We start from the raw sequence: 17,033 nt of genomic DNA on the forward strand, positions 1-17,033 counted from the left end.
CCCTGCTCTAGGGGTTACCTAGGGCACACATTAGGGGTGACTTATATTAAAAGCCAGCAAAAACAGTGTCCAAAAAGTGGAGGGAGGCAGGCAAAAAGTTAGGGGTGACCACCCTAAGGCATGTCAGGTCTAACAGTGGGTCATGATAGTGTGGGCGTATTCTTGTTGGCGTGACGGTGTAGGTTTTGGTATCGCCAGTCAGTTTATCACTGACCTTTGGTGTGGCTGACTTGTATGGGTGTCTGTATTGTGGCGGATTCCGAGATGTGGGTCATAATACCTATATCGGATTTCCGCCGCTGCCATGTTATGTTGGTGGACTTCAGCACAGTGGTAAGCGGGATTTACCACCAGGGTTGTAATGAGGGCCATAGTGTTCATGACCCACGAAAAGTAGGGTTATATGGGCATACCCCTTTATGGAATACTGTTGCATAATTTAGGCAGAAAGGGGCACAACATCTACAAGAGATTGAAACTGGCACTGGGAAACGCGAGCCAAGAGATGTTTTTGAAATGTCTGTTACCATGCTGGAGATCATTTTAGCCCATGTATAAATGTGGTGATAGAAAGGTACAAGTTTTTAATCAAGGCTCAGACTAAAGATGAACGACTAGCCAACTACGTAGCTCCTCTAAATAACGTTGCACGTACCTATGAATTTGGTGAATTAACTGATTCCCTCATTAGAGATCAATTTTTGTGATGCACAAATGACCAGATAGTGCAAGAGAAACTGTTACCGAACTATCTTTCACTTAAACAGACTATTGAGAAAGTGGAGGGCATGGAGCATCCCTTTGGTTGGGTAACGAAAATGCAGGGGAGTGCACCTTGTTCAGTGGATTGCGAGTCTACACTCCCTGGCAAGGTGTCTGCTGACAAGCTGCCAATTGACAAAGTGCAGAGTAGCAATCAAAGGAACATGCCTCAGAAAACTATGGGTGGTGAAGGTGCTGTTGGATTGGGCAGTGGGGGGTTCCAATGCAGGAAAATACTCTAAATTCAAAAGATTTAAATGTGGCAGTTTCTACTATGTCTTAAACAGTCCTAATTGTATTGCTCAAATTGCTGTGAGTCACAATTGTGTGAAAAGAGGGCAATTTACCTAGGTTCGAAAACTGCAAAAGTGCATGAGGTGCTGGACGTGCCTGAGGAAAGTCAGAATGTAATTTTGTGGTGGGAAAAACCTCACTGGCAGATTCTGCATCTCAGTTCACACTGGTGTAAGACAAAATGTGGGAGGCTGATTATGGTTCACAAGGATATGGATGGATGAAGATAGATCTTGTAGATTATACAGTGATGGTGATAAAATTAAAAGGCAGAGACTGTGGGGAAATATGCATGGCCAAGAGAGGAGACAACTTGTTGGGGTGGAGACATCAAAGGGATAATGGAATTGTCTTGAACCCCAGTCCTCCCAATCAGGTCATGATGGTGGCTTCCTTTGAAAAAAACATTAGCTGAGTCAATGAGTTTCCATGAATATTCAATAACCAATAAGGTCTTCTCAAAGGATTTCAGCACAAAATAATTTTTAAAAATGTGAAAGCCAGTTGTGCACAATACAAAGAGGGTACCAAACCATATGGTTAAGTCCTTACAGATTGAATTGAACAAATTGTTGCAAAGTGAGGTAATTGAGGAAATAAAGCAATTCGAGTGGTATCCCCAGTAGTCCTGGCCCTGAAAGACAATGGGGCCAATGGGGCCAAGATCCATATGCGTGTTGATCTCACAGATCTCAACCAATGCATCTGGGTTGATTGAAACAGGTAATTTGTAGGCATGGCAGAGTATTACTCTAAATTTGTCAGGACTTTTGTCAGTGTTGTACAGCCCATTTGATTACAACTTATGAAGAGAGTACTGTTTGAGTGGACTGATGAAGCTGAGAAGGCTTTTAAGATTATAAAGAGTGAGATTGCAAAACTGCCAATCCTAGCACACTTCCATCTTATAAAGAAAGCTTTCCCAACTCCAGTTTGATGGGTTCAGTGTTGTCCCAGGTGGGTGATGGTGAAAACAAAGGTTGGTGCCTTTGCCTCACACTCTTTATTGACTGATTGACTGATTGAGCATAAGGCGCTGGCCTTCACCTGGGCCATACAACACTTCACGTTTTTCATGTGGGTTCTACCATTTGTACTTAAGATGGATCACAGATCTCTCTCATCTGTTAGGGTGCAGGAATGTGGACAATACATACATAAAAAGTTGGGTAGAAATGATAATGGAGTTCAATTTTCCATTCAAGTGTCTTCCAGTGGCAAAGAATGTCCCAGAGGACTGTTCGTCATGGTTGCTAACCAATAGATCTGGCAGGGAGGAAGTGATGATGGAACCTGTCATGTGTTTAAGAATCAGAAATTGGTAAGACTGAGTGGCACTGTGAAGCTGCCAAAGATGAGGCAAGGCAACTGGTCAAAAATCTACTGGTGTCAGGGTGGCCAATTTTTAAGGATCTTGCGCCTGAGGCGAGGGCATTTCAGAATGTTCATTAAGAGCTGCGTATTGAGGATTGAAATCTTTTCCACAGAATTGGGGTGATTCCGCCAGTCGGATTGTGAGACAAAATTGTGAATTGTGCAAATGAAGGACATTTAGCACAAAAGGGTCATTTAGGAATAAATTTGACCAATGTTAGACTAAAGAAGGGGCATTGATGGCCAAGATTAAATAGCAAGGTTGAAGGCGTGGTGAAAGATTGCAGTCTGTTTGCAACAAGTGATAAATCTGAGATAACCAGGACTGTACCATTGTACCAGTAACTGTTCCAGATTCAGGTTTTGCTCCAACTAACTAGCAGTGCCTCATCTCTCCAAATAGTAGAGACAATTGGGCAGCCGAGCGCAAGACATCTTAGTACTTCTCATGGAAGTCGTGGTCACTCAGGTCACAACCGGTTCTCTCATACACAGTGCGGTCTCATATATAAATGACAATAGAGGCAGTATAAGTTTTAAGCATTGGTTTAATAAAACAACTGCATTTTGGATAACAAAGTGTGAGCCGCAATAACCAGAACTACACAACACAATAATATTAAAGTAGTAACGATGAGAGTTAAGCACAAGAATAAGGCTATCATAGTGCAGCTAGATTATTCTCTCTCTAAGTTATATTTCGAGCACAGCATGTTAAGCTCTAAGCCTGCCTTTCAGGTTCCCCAAGGAGGACATCGACCCTCATACCTGAGCAGAGGCCGGTAATCTGCATCAGCATCTGCAACAGGACATTCAGCATACAGTTGGGGTTCCCTGGCTGGAATCTCCCTCTTGACGTGTACTAGGACTAGAAAGTGTTTTTATAACTAACACGTAGATATTCTAAGAAAATGTCCCTACGTAAGGATGTGCATTCTACGAATGCTGGAGACTAAACTTCTACCACGGTTACCGGCAATGTACTAGACTGTAGCCTTGACTGAAGCACAGGGCGATCAAGAATGCATTATTTGAGAACACAGTGTTGAACTAAGCTAAACAGCGTGATAGAAGAAATTAAAACGAGACCGTAAAAACTGGTTATTTTAAAATAACAGTGTGAAGCTGAATAAAATATATCTAGGGCAAAGTGCATAGCGGCCTAGTATGTTAAACTAACATGCATGGAGCTATACTTAAAATGGCTACACTACAGTGTGAGTACAGTGACAGTCAGAATGGTGTTGGAATTTTTAAGTGATGTACTTGCTTCAAAAGGAATCCCCAAATCTATTGTCACAGACAATGGAGTTCATTTTGTGTCGAATGAGATGAAGGAGTTTTAGAAGGAGTTGGGCATTACACATTTATGCACTGCAGTGTACTCACCGCAGGCCATTGGCATCATTGAGAGTATGTACAGACTGGTCAAAGTGTCTGCTCTGCTAGCGATGGAAAGCAGGGTTCCACTAAGAGCTGTGCTCAGAGAGAAGCTGTGGTCGCATTACAATACACCTAACATCGTAACCAAGCTTTCACCTTTTTAATGTTTGAGGGGAAGGTTTGCTGGGTCCAAACTCAATCCAGCTTGGTTGAAGAATGAGGAGAGGATGAAGGTGGTTGATTCAGATGTGGTGGAGAGACATCAAGCAAATTACAAGAAGCTCTTTGATGATAAGCACAATGTATGTGAGTGGGAGTGGCATGTGGGTGATTATGGGCCTGATTCTAACTTTGGAGGACGGTGTTAAACCGTCCCAAAAGTGGCGGATATACCACCTACCGTATTACGAGTTCCATAGGATATAATGGACTCGTAATACGGTAGGTGGTATATCCGCCACTTTTGGGACGGTTTAACACCGTCCTCCAAAGTTAGAATCAGGCCCTATGTCTTTATAAAAAAAACAGTGAAGACAACCAAAGGAATATCTAAATACTGGGGCCCTAAATACATTGTTCATGAAAAAAAGAATGTGGTTCTATTGTGTGATAGCAATGTGTGGAGTATGACCAGGTTGGCAAAGTGTGATGGAAGAGGAAAGAATTGTGACAATGTAAACGTACCTGGTGAGGAGGTCAATGATGGTGTTGAAGAGAACCGTCACAGTCAGGTTTCAAAGAAAGCACCTTCCTACTTATTGGAATATGATTTGGATGACTAATGGTAGTCTGCAGAACAGAACATTTTAATCGGTGCTGTATCAATTGCAATTTGTTGTTATGTAGAAGTATAGAATGAATTCTAAGACAATATTCATGTTTATTTTACTGTATACAATGGTTTTCAAGTATATGTATATTTATTTTATTCCTTTTGTTTCTCTATTCTTGTTTTAATTTTCTCTGGAATTTGACTTGTATTCCCTTATCAGCTTGTACATAATGTGGTGGGTTGATCTTGGGTTGATCTTTAATTTCCATAGGAGGGAGATGTGTTGTGGCCTCCTCTTGAAATGTCACTGACAAGATATTGTATAAGGACTGGGTTTTTGCATTTATGTCACCCGTAGAGCGCGCACTGTCCTGATGTTGACACTTTCCTACACCTCCCCCCGTCCTTCCCCTACGGCCAGGATGTCTAGATCCCAGCCCAGCACTTCAGCCACCAAAGCTGTAGCCGCTGTGGTCCCTGATAGTCCGGTATGATCGAAGGGGGCACCCGTCAGAGCTGCCAGTGTGCCACCGACAGATAAGAAGGACCACCCTATTCCACCACCTGCAAAGGTCAAAAAGGGTCCGGCTTTCAGCAGGGGAGGCCTCGCCCAAACACTGAGAGGACAGTGCCAAGATCCCTGCAGTGACTGCCAAGGTGGGGAAGGGCCACAAGCCAAAGGGCACATCACCTCAGGACATGATGTCTCCAGGTGAGGGGCTGGTGACCACCATATCATCAGGGATGGCAGCCACCTGCACCACAGTCACCACCGCCGCTCCGACCGCCACCTGCACCGCCACCTGCACTGCCACCTGCACTGCCGCTGCCACAATGTCAGGCTGCAGCATCCTCCCCAAGGATCAGCCATCCAAGGCTGCTGGAGACGGTATGGTGTCTCCATCCACCACAACAGACACTTGCACCACGGCCAGCACTGACAGCATCTCCGCCGCAGCCACCGCCACATGCACCACCATCAGCACCACCACCTGCACAGCTGATACCACTCTGTCGGACATCAGCACCATCCCCAGTGGGCAGCCGTCCGAGACTGCAGGTGACGTCCTGGACCCTGGACATGCCACTTGAGACACCACCTCCAGCACTGACACGAACCAGCATTTGGCAGCCTAAGTCACCGCAGGATGGAGTGTGGCTCTGACTCCATGGAGTATCATGCTACCTGTTCCAGTTACATCGTGCGGCTAAGACACCCAGGTGAGAGGATGTCAACTGGCACCCCCCCGGTGCAGCATCACTGGGCACAAAGCCACCTCCAGAACCAGTGGAGAACTGCATCCACTCCCCTAATGCTTGGCAGGATGAAGCACTCTGGGCACAAAGCCCCATCCAGAACAAGTGGAGAACTGCATCCAGTCCCCTAATGCTTGGCAGAATGAAGCACTCTGGGCACAAAGCCCCCTCCAGAGCATGTGGGCAAACCACCCACTTGAGAGACTGTGGCTTTGCACTCCCCAGGACCAAGCAGTGGGCAAACCACCCACTTGAGAAACTTGAAAGACTGTGGCTTTGCACTCCCCAGGACCAAGCAGTCGGCAAACCACCCACTTGAGAAACTTGAAAGACTGTGGCTTTGCACTCCCCAGGACCAAGCAGTGGGCAAACCACCCCCGTGAGAAACCTGAGAGACTGTGGCTTTGCACTCCCCAGGAGCAAGCAGTGGGAAAAGCATCCACTTGAGAGACTTTAGAGACTGTGGTTTTGTACTCCCCAGGACCAAGCAGTGGGCATGGAGCCCCCGCGAGGAACAGTGGCGTCGTACCATCATCCGGCTGAGGTGCCCCCCTCCCCCTGAGGTGCCTGTTTTTTTTCTCGACCTGATGCCCTTGCAGTGTTCTCTCCGTTTTGAGGCAGGTGTCATGTGTGGGCTTCGCCCATGCTTTTGGGACCACTGGTCCACGGACATTTCATGGGACGGTGTACGGACTTGTGTGCTTGAAGTAAATATTTGTGTGCACTGATTATTGTTCCAATATCACACTAGATAAAAACATTTTGTTTGTCCTTGCATTTTTTCAGGGGGTTATAGGGTGTATCTGTGATGTTGTTGGATATGTGTGTGTGTTGTTGTGCGTAGGGGTGTAGCGTGGCACGTGTGTGTGTCACTCTCTTTTCCCTCCTCCCCTCCCCTGTGTGCTAGGTGCAGTACTCACCGTCGTCGTTGCCGCCGCCGCCGCCTTCTTTCCACTTTGTGGTGCATTAGTAGATACACCAACATGGGTAGGATCTGCAATTCGGGCTCCATGGTGTCCTAGTTCTTCCTTGGGTGTCGAAAGGTGAGCGGTTTCCCTTTTGATGGCATTGGTACAGCACCGGAAAAGCTGGCGGATTGGTGCCTTGTAATGGTGTGGGCGGTACATTGCCTTCCGCCTGTCTGTTGACGGTGACCGCCGCGGTGTTTGTTGCTACTGCCGTGGCGGTTGGAGTGTTAAAGTGGCTGTCTGTGTTGGTGGTTTTCGCCATGGTCATGATCCCATTTTTTTAACAGCCAACAGTTGGTGGTATTACGCCCACTTTAACACCGACCGCCAGGATTGTAATGAGGGCCTTTGTTTGTTTTTAAAAGACTTAAGACACTTCATATCACTTTTCAGTGCAATCTAAACATATACTTATTGCATTTCAATCAATCAATTTTGACCTGCATTTATCCCGATAAATATTATATATCTTTCCAAACACTGTGTGGTGTATTTTGTGGTGCTACATGGTGTTATTGTATGATTTATTGCACAAACACTTGACACATTGCCTTCTATGTTAAGCCTGGCTACTCAGTGCCAAGCTTCCTGAGGGTTGCCACAGGATAATTTGGATTCTGTGTGTCTTACCCTGACTGGAGTGAGGGTCCTTGCTTGGACAGGGGGTAACCTGATTGCCAACAAAAGACCCCATTTCTAACACTTACCCTGAACTTGTTCACTAAGCAGGTACTCCTACTCTCTTCATAACATAGTGAACAAGTTTGTTACATATATAAGCTTGGTCCATTTAAATATGGTTCTTTGTTAGTAATGTGAGTAAAATTCACCATCTCACCAGTTTGTTGTGTATTCCTCTTCACGTCCGTAATGAAGCAACAGAAATTATTCACGCTACTCCACATAGGAAACAGATCCACCAGCTCCTCTGCTACAACAAATCTCCCATAATGCCCTGGCAGTAGAATGCTTGCTCTGTCACCATGCTATTTAAGATTATACCAGAATACAATCAAAATTACACAACACAGCAGTTATTGATTACAATACCAAGTGATTCAATACTTACAACCAAAGGTTTGAGTTGGAGCACCACCACTTCGTTGTGCTAGGGGAAAATACAAGTTCATTGAATTAGACATCTGAATTCAGTGGTAGCTCTCTATGAATGTTCACAATTGCAAAACTCTATAAAAAGTCAAAAGTAAAGACAGCCATATGCCTGTTCACAAGCAGAATCACTTAAAGTAGAACTAGGGCTTCCAGAGTGCACCACATCCTAAATACATCTTTTTAGTACAAATTATTGCCCCAAAATTACACTCTAACAGGATCTCTTCTTAAGTTGAGTTCTATGGATAGATGAAAATTGTCTTGTGAGAAGGCCCCAGTGCCTGATGTTAAAGTCTAGGCATTTCCTAAACATCAGGTAGTGAACACATGCCCTGAATATGTTAATTAATTTTTTAAATAGGAAGGTCAGAGAAAGAGAAACCTAACCTGTGCCTCACTAGGAGGGTCATCCTGAGATTTAGAGGGAGGATTCATATCTTAGGCAGTTCACAAATAGTTCTGGTCAGCATAGCCAGGATGATAAAGTATCTCTGTCCCCTTCCTTTGAAACAAATGGAGATGACACCTAAAATATATCATATGTATAAAATATCTGGAATAGTTTGGAAATTGGCTGCAGCATAAAACTACCCTGTCACACATTTTCCATCCTGCAGACTGTGGCACGGTAAAATGCTGCTCTACATTATAATGCAGGCATCCAAGATCATGATGCATTTATTGTGATTGATGGGCTGTGAGGTGGCTGCATAGTGTTATTATTGTTATCAAAATAACCCATTGCCAGGATATAGATAGGGGTGAGCGGACCGCACAAAGTTTCATTCCACAGAATTCCACAGAGTTAAAGGAAATCTCTATGAGATTCCGCAGAGTTCTTCAAATGGGCAGAAATATGCATACCGTGCTGCTGGCCCTGATTTTTAGTGCCAGGAGCTCATTCCGCACTGAAAATTCAGTGCAAACAGCACCACATGGCTGGCCAGAGGGTGCTGCTTCTTGAGTTGGTTTTGCTGCTGCTTGAGTAGATTTTCTACTGAAGTGACAGCTTTCTGACTGCAAACGGTCACGACCGCCCACCTTAGACAAATCTTACGGGTGCCCTCTTAGCGACCAAAAATCTTGTTAGGCAATGCCAATTCTCACTTGCGCTTGTGAACTTACTGTTGGCAAGCCAGGCAGAAGAAAAAACTTCACCAAGGGGTGGTTGGCGGAATGCAGTCAGTTACAAGTGTAACGTGGAGTGGCCAAAATTCCACCAACTCCATTGTGGAGAAGAATTTATCACCTGCCTCTAGATATAGAGTGCAGCATGTAGTGTAACGTGGTCACGGAGGGCCAGGGAGGCAGTTGCTAGTGACATTAGTTATACCTAATAATCCCTGGACATGACCAGGATCACCTTTGTAACATGGCCAGTTGGTGTTGTCATATGCTAGCATCAGATTCTGGATTTGTGTTGAATAATACCGGCCTTCACTTCTTGGCTATCTTTGCCCACATAGACATCTTGGTAGATAACAATGGGACAACTCACCTGCCCATTATTTCTCTCCTTTTTTTAGCCTCTTTTCCCACCACTCACAGGTTACCTGACTGTCAACTTGCAAATCGGCAAAGAAAAGAAGCTTCAAAGACAAATTATGCTGTCTCAAGTTCTATGATATGAGCTCTTATTGAATTGCATATAACACACTAGTGGTCCAACAATTCTGATATACTTAATGTCCAATTCTCTGCATAATATTTAGACTAATGGTATGCTGTGACTTTTGACCCAATTTAAACCCTGGTAGATGGCCGGTGGGTCTGCCAAATGCTCACCAAGCAGGCAGTCATTTATAAAAGCATTCCCAGGAACCGCTGTGTGGCGACAGTTCCTATCAATGCATTTTACTATCTGCTACGAGGCTGCATCAGCAGGACGCAGCCTGTAGCACAAAGTATTTAATTTTTATTGTCAAAAAGAAAATCCTGAAATGGGATTCTCTTTTTGAAAAGAAAAAATACAATGCTTCCTTCATCATGGACGTCTTCTCCTATGGCAAGGGGCAGAACTATATTGATTTTACTCTTCCTTACCGCCAGGTTTTACCTGGCGGTAAAAAACTGCAAAAAATGACCACTTGTTTGCCTATTCAAATCGGGTGGCCAGTTATATAGCCATTACTCCCCAGGGCCATTGGAGGTGATTAATCATGGTCGAGACAGAGTATTCTAAGGTCCACCTACATGTAAATGTGGTGGGCGGACCACTATATTGGCGGGGAGGGAACTCTGTCCCTGTTGGAATGGAGTACCCTCTGTGACAATATATAAATCAGGCCCTTTATCTTTTCCTAATAGTGGACTAAGTTTTTTATAAAAACATTTTTGAAAAACATTGGAATTAAAACCACCCTGCTGTTACCTGCCCCACTTCTAACTCATACACAATTTTCATTATCACTAGGAAAAGACTGCTGTTTGAGGATCAAGTAAGTCCTTATGAATACCTCCTGCAATTATGTTTACTTATCCATTACATAAGTTGAAACACATTACCTATTAACTGCAGAATGTCCTTTTCAGAAACTGGTTTTAGGAGTCCCACTTTATGACACTGGACATTTATGTGACCTTGGCAGGGCCTGAAATCTTCAGTATTTACAAAATTACTGTTTATTGATAGTCTCCAAAAGGAAAAGGTATTTTGTTCTTTCATTATTTGTTTGAGTATCCAGAACAATATAGCAAATCCTATGATTATTGTTAAATGAGTATAATACAAATCTTGTACTGAGTCCTTTTTTTCTAAGCTATCCTGTTTTATGGCATAATGGCCCTCATTCTGACCTTGGCGGGCGGCGGAGGCCGCCCGCCAAAGTCCCGCCGTCAGGTTACCGTTCCGCGGTCGAAAGACCGCGGCGGTAATTCTGACTTTCCCGCTGGGCTGGCGGGCGGTCTCCTTCAGACCGCCAGCCAGCCCAGAGGGAAAGAGGCTTCCACGATGAAGCCGGCTCGGAATCGAGCCGGCGGAGTGGAAGCTGTGCGACGGGTGCAGTTGCACCCGTCGCGTATTTCACTGTCTGCGCAGCAGACAGTGAAATACATTTAGGGGACCTCTTACGGGGGCCCCTGCAATGCCCATGCCAGTGGCATGGGCACTGCAGGGGCCCCCAGGGGCCCCGCGACCCCCCCTACCGCCATCCGGATCTCGGCGGTCCGACCGCCGGGATCTGGATGGCGGTAGGGGGGGTCAGAATCCCCGCGGCGGTGCAGCAAGCTGCGCCGCCGCGGAGGATTCAATGGGGCCGCGGTACACTGGCGGGACCCCGCCAGTGGTGCCGGTCCGACCGCGGCTTTACCGCCGCGGTCGGAATCCCCATTGAAGCACCGCCGGCTTGTCGGCGGTGCTCCCGCGGTCCTCCGCCCTGGCGGTCAAAGACCGCCAGGGTCAGAATGAGGGCCAATGTGTGGTGACGGATAGAAAGTGCAGAGATTGAGAATTCTGAACCATACCTGTTGGCTTTGTCAACGCTTGTTTCAATTCTGAGAACAAAACAGGAGCCAGAGCAGTCAAACGTATTTGAATGAATCACAATATGGGCAGAGGAAGTGAAGACATTTGTGGCGGTTTCAAAGTAGAAAAAACAGAAGGCTATTTAGTTTAAAGAATATTTCTGATGCTCTAATTCTGAAAGTGGTATATATAAGACATCATCATAAATAGAATGATTTGACTTTGTGGGTGATACTTGACTTCATGGGTTATAATATGAAGTGTTTGTCATGTTTTAACAAAAAAAATCCAGAAGGGGTTCAAACCTACAGTATTTGAGTCAGAATTGAATGCTACCATTTTTTTAAGATCAACTTCTCAGCTTGGCAAAAGAAACAGGAAAAGGCAACGAAGTTTAGAGTCCTGACTACTCTCAGTAATGGAATTGTTTTTACATGGATTTTGTCATATCATCGATTTCAGAGCTACAAACTCTGGGACCAGGGACAAGTTAATCATTTGCCAACCCAATTCGTTCGTTCGTTAGCTTTATTTCGGTAAAGATAAATACCATAAAAGCACACAAGAAATCACAGATTCATAATTTACAAAACAACAAGCTACGTATAAAAATACTCAGAAGTAAAATATTAAACTACATAAAAAAACTTTGAACATAAACATTTTCCCTCTGAAAATTCATACCATATTATGGGATCATGCAAAAATGCATAATTTTTCATGATCGGAATCGGGAGTCAAATACATACCTAACTAGACACAATAAATAAAATAAGAGTAAAACATTTCTCTTTAAAAAGTATAAGAATATATGAACGTAAAAAATTCTTTAGACAACAAAAAATTTATAAAATTAATAAAATTGATAAATGCATACATTAAAATTCACGAGTGAGTGATCATCAGTGGCCACTTCCAACAGCTGTTGTAAATTTTTCCCCTATTTTTTTAAGCGTGTTCAATCTACAATGCCAAATAGAATCTAAATATTTTGTCAGACAACAAGCCACTAAAACAGATGGATCAGATTTGAGAACTCTCAGAGCCAGTAGATAATTCCTAAAACCCATTTTTCTACATAATGGAATAATCCAACGAGCCCTCTGTTTGTGGTATGCAGAACATTGAAAGAGGACGTGGGTTATGGATTCTTCCCTGGCACAGCCCATCGGGCACATCTTAGAAGTACAACTAGTATTAGTCCATTTGTGTGTTAGGCTGCGCAAAGGAAGAGAGCCTATCCTAAATCTAGTATACAATGCACGTGCACGTGGAGAAAGTACTGTGTCCATATATTGCTCAGATTCAACCCAATTCTGAGGAAACCATCAGCAGGTTCCAAAGGCAATTCTCTAGCCCAGAGCTGCCAAGGTCCATGTTGTAGCTTGCTCTTGTAAGGTCGTTGACCAGGTATTCTACCAGTGATGCTCCAAGGGTGCCATAGTAACTGGGTAGAATGTAGAGGGGAGAATGGACAGCTTTTGGTAGAGAATGAAGCAAGAAAACTGTGCCTGCTGTTGATGGAATAGAGATGGAATAGAGATGTTGAACCCAGTGGCATGGGCCCGCTGGGTGGGTACTGTGGTGGTGTTTCCTGAGGGGGGAGGGTCTGTGGTGGCTTGGGACAGTGGCAGGGGAACTGACTGTCCAGAGGTCCCTGATGGGCCGGGCTGGTTATCTTGATCCAGGCGTGCAGAGCTACTGTCATCACTGTGGGCCTCTTCTGTGAGGGGACTGGATATGTCTGGCACCTCCTGTCCAGTGACGTTGGGTATGGGTCCTGTTGGGGTGTAAATGCATAGTTTTAGTATCTGTGTGTGCCATCTTGTGCATTGAGTGCGCTACCCTCTACTCCTGTGCTTGCATTATTGTGTTTGCCCTTGTGTGATTGTTGTTTTGGGGTCTGGGTGGGTATCTGTACTCGACATGCTCTGGTGAAGGGGGTCCATGCTTAGGTGTTGCATGCAGGGTCTTGGGATTGGGATTGCTGGGTTGTGATAGTGGGGCATATGTGAGGTGTTGGAGTGGTGGGGGTGAGGGTGAGGGTGGGGGTATGTGGTGGCATGCAGGTGGGGTGGGGGGATATGGTAAATAAGATATGACTTACCAGAGTCCAGTCCTCCTGCTACTCCTGCGAGGCCCTCAGGATGCAGTATTGCCAAGACTTGCTCCTCCCATGTTGTTAGTTGTGGGGGAGGACGTGGGAGTCCACCGCCAGTCCTCTGTACAATAATCTGGTGTCTGGATACCACTGAACGCACCTTCCCCTGTAGGTCGTTCCACCCCTACCTGATGTCATTCCTTGTTCTTGGATGCTGTCCACCGTTGACCAGCATTGACCCTGTCGACTATTCTCCACCATAGCTCCATCTTCCTAGCAATGGAGGTGTGCTGCACATGTGATACGAATAGCTGTGCCTCTACCCCCCAGATGATTTCCTCCACCATGACCCTGAGCTCCTCCTCAGAAAATCTGGGGTGTCTTTGAGGTGCCATAATGTGGTGTGGATGATGTGTGAGGTGTTGTTTGTTGTGGTGTGTGATGTGTTGTGCTGGGGTGTGTTTGAGGTGCATGGATGTTGCATGAGTGATGGTGAGGTGCGCCTGTGGATGCTGGTGTTGTGTTTGTTATTCTCTCTCTCTCAGCTTTTTCCAAAAAATGTAATTGTAAGAGTTTGTGGGTAATGTGGGTGTGTGTTTCATAGTTGTGTGAGTGTGTGGGAGTGGTGTATGTATGTGTATCAGGTGAGTATATTTTGAATTGTCCAATGTGGATGTGTTTTGAAAAAGTGTGTGTATTTTGAGCGAGGCGGTGTGTACCGCCAATGGATTACCGTGGTTGAAAGACCACCACGTTGATTCGTGGGTGTTAGAAATTGGGTTTTTGGTTGGCAGTCAGGTTACCCTCTGTCCAAGCAAAAACCCTCACTCCAGTCAGGGTAATTCACACACAATCCAAAATTATCCTGTGCCCACCCTCTGGTAGCTTGGCACGAGCAGTCAGGCTTAACTTAGAAGGCAATGTGTAAAGTATTTGTGCAATAAATCATACAATAACACCATATAACACCACAAAAATACACCCAACAGTGTTTAGAAGAAAAAAAAATATTTATCTGGATAATTGCAGGTCAAAACGAATAAAGATGCAATGTGAAATTGTAGAGATATCACTAAAAAGTGATATAATGTGTCTTAAGTCTTTAAAAAGCAAACAAAGGGGGTCATTCTGACCTCGGCGGTAAAAGGCTCTTACCGCCGGTCAGAAGACCGCCATCATACCGCTGCGGCCGCGGTTAACCGCCACGGTCATTCTGACCCACAACTGCCAAACCGCCAAAAACCCGACATCCACTGAAGGCCGCCTCATCAGCGGTCAGCGATAAACTGGAGATGACCAAACCTCCACCGTCACGCCAACACAAACACGCCCATGCCTTTACGACCCACGAATCCATGCGGCGGTCTTTCAACCGCGGTATTCCATTGGCGGTACACACCGCCGGGGTCAAAATACACACACATTTACAAAACACAACCACATTGGACAATTACAAATACACACACCTGATACACATACAAACAACACACCCACACACCCATCACTATATAAAACACACACCCACAACACCCACAACCCCCCACAAATCGAAATTCAGAGACAAGGCGCAATACACAGAGAGAGAGCACAGGGAACGCAAAGCACAACACACACAGGAACCCAACATCATCACCCACACCACATCTACGCACAAAACACCACACACCACCACACTCATCACCACAAACACCACCCCACACCTCATCCACACCACCCCATGGCACCCCAAAGACACCCCAGGTTCGCGGACCAAGAACTCAGGGTCATGGTGGAGGAAATAATGAGGGTAGAACCCCAGCTCTTCGGCACACAGGTGCAGCACACCACAATAGCCAGGAAGGCGGAGCTATGGCAAAGGATCGTCGACAGGGTCAACACTGTGGGACAGCATCCCAGAAATCGGGAAGACATCTGAAAGCGCTGGAACGACCTACGGGGGAAGGTGTGCTCGTTGGTATCAAGACACAACATCGCTGTGCAGAAGACTGGCGGCGGACCCCCACCCACTCCACCCGAATTCACAGCATGGGAGCAAGAGGTCTTGAACATCCTGCATCCTGAGGGCCTCGCTGGAGTAGGCGGAGGAATGGACTCTGGTAAGTCTAATCTCAACTACTTCACCCCCCCAACCACCAGCATGCCAACCCACACCCCCACCCTCACTCCCAACCCCCCAGCACACATCCTCCCTGTTAATGTCTCACCAGCACAACCCACCCAACCCAACACCAACCCCTGAATGCCAACACAAACCATGGACACCCATCACCTAAGCATGACCACTGCACATACCCATCCCCCCCCCAACCCACCCTCACAACTCCTCCCACAAGGGACTGCCAGCACTGGCGGACAAGGGCACCCACAAATCGCACGCCATGGCACACACAAAAGCAATAACCATACTCTTTTACCCCTGCAGGGCCCGAACGCCAACACACCGGCCAGGAGGGTCCAGATTTGTCCATCCCACCCCCAGAACAGGCCCCCAGTGATGACAGCAGCTTTGTCGACCTAGAACCTGATGACCAGCCCGGACCATCGGGGACCTCTGGACAGTCGGTTACCCTCAGTCAGCCACAGGCCACAGCAGACCTACCCCCCTCTGGAAACACCAGCACAGCACCCACCCAGCGGGCCCATGCTTCTGTCTCCAGGACAGGTCAAGCAGCGGTGTGTCTACCAGTACAGGGCACCCAGGGTAACCCACAACCTCAACAACAACAGGGACCTGGGGGCAGTGGTAGTGGGCACACCGTCCAGGGGACAGAGGCCCAGGAACAAAGGGGAACTGGGAGGGCTGCTGTGCGACAGAGGGAGGACAGGCCTAGGGAACCCACTGTCCAAGAGGCCCTCACCACCATCATGGGAGTGTACCACCACTCCCAAGAGACAATGGCGACGGTCCTGGCCAGGTTGCATTAGATCCTGCTTCTGCATGAGCAACAGAATATGGGGTTCTGGGAAGAACTGCGCAGCATCAGTTATGCAATGGGTACAATGGTGGTGGCACTCAACCAGATTGTCACCACTTTGCGAGACCATGTGGCCCCCAAAGGGCCCCTGCCACTAGCATGGAGGAAGAACAGCCCACCACCTCCGCCGGCGCTAGTGGTCAGGATGCCCCGACACAACAGCAACGGCCCACCCGGACCCCACCCCCTGCAGAACAAGAACCACCCCGCAAGAAAGGCCTGAGATCTAGGAAGAAGACAGAGTAGGATGTCAAGACCCCCGCCATGCACGGAATCCCCCAGATGTCATCCCACTGTCCCACTTGTTCACCCTGTCCAACCTTGAACTGCCCCTGCTCCACCTTCCACAGGCATATGGACAATGGACCTGTAGGAACGACAGTCTGGACACTGCCATGGACATGCCTCCACAATCACCCATCACCCTTTTTGAACTATACACCTATTTTAAAACTTTAATAAACACAATTATTGCACCAAAACCAACTGGATTCTGCTATCTATTTATTTAAACCAAATGTATTCGAGATAACCAACAAAACATTTCTATTAACATTGTGATGACAACATA

At 46.3% G+C, this 17,033-nt stretch overlaps 1 protein-coding gene across 2 annotated transcripts in view; it reads right to left on the reverse strand.

The window, feature by feature from the left end:
• The window catches only part of LOC138259003 (inter-alpha-trypsin inhibitor heavy chain H3-like), a 534,612-nt gene that overhangs the window by 135,389 nt on the left and 382,190 nt on the right, over nt 1-17,033 (reverse strand). For both annotated transcript variants that reach the window (XM_069206380.1, XM_069206378.1), the window contains one exon: nt 7,880-7,918. In XM_069206380.1, the coding sequence (XP_069062481.1) occupies nt 7,880-7,918 (39 nt within the window). The remainder of the gene's footprint in view (nt 1-7,879; nt 7,919-17,033) is intronic.

This window comes from Pleurodeles waltl, chromosome 9 (genome assembly GCF_031143425.1).
Source record: "Pleurodeles waltl isolate 20211129_DDA chromosome 9, aPleWal1.hap1.20221129, whole genome shotgun sequence".
NCBI classification, from domain to species: Eukaryota; Metazoa; Chordata; class Amphibia; order Caudata; family Salamandridae; genus Pleurodeles; species Pleurodeles waltl.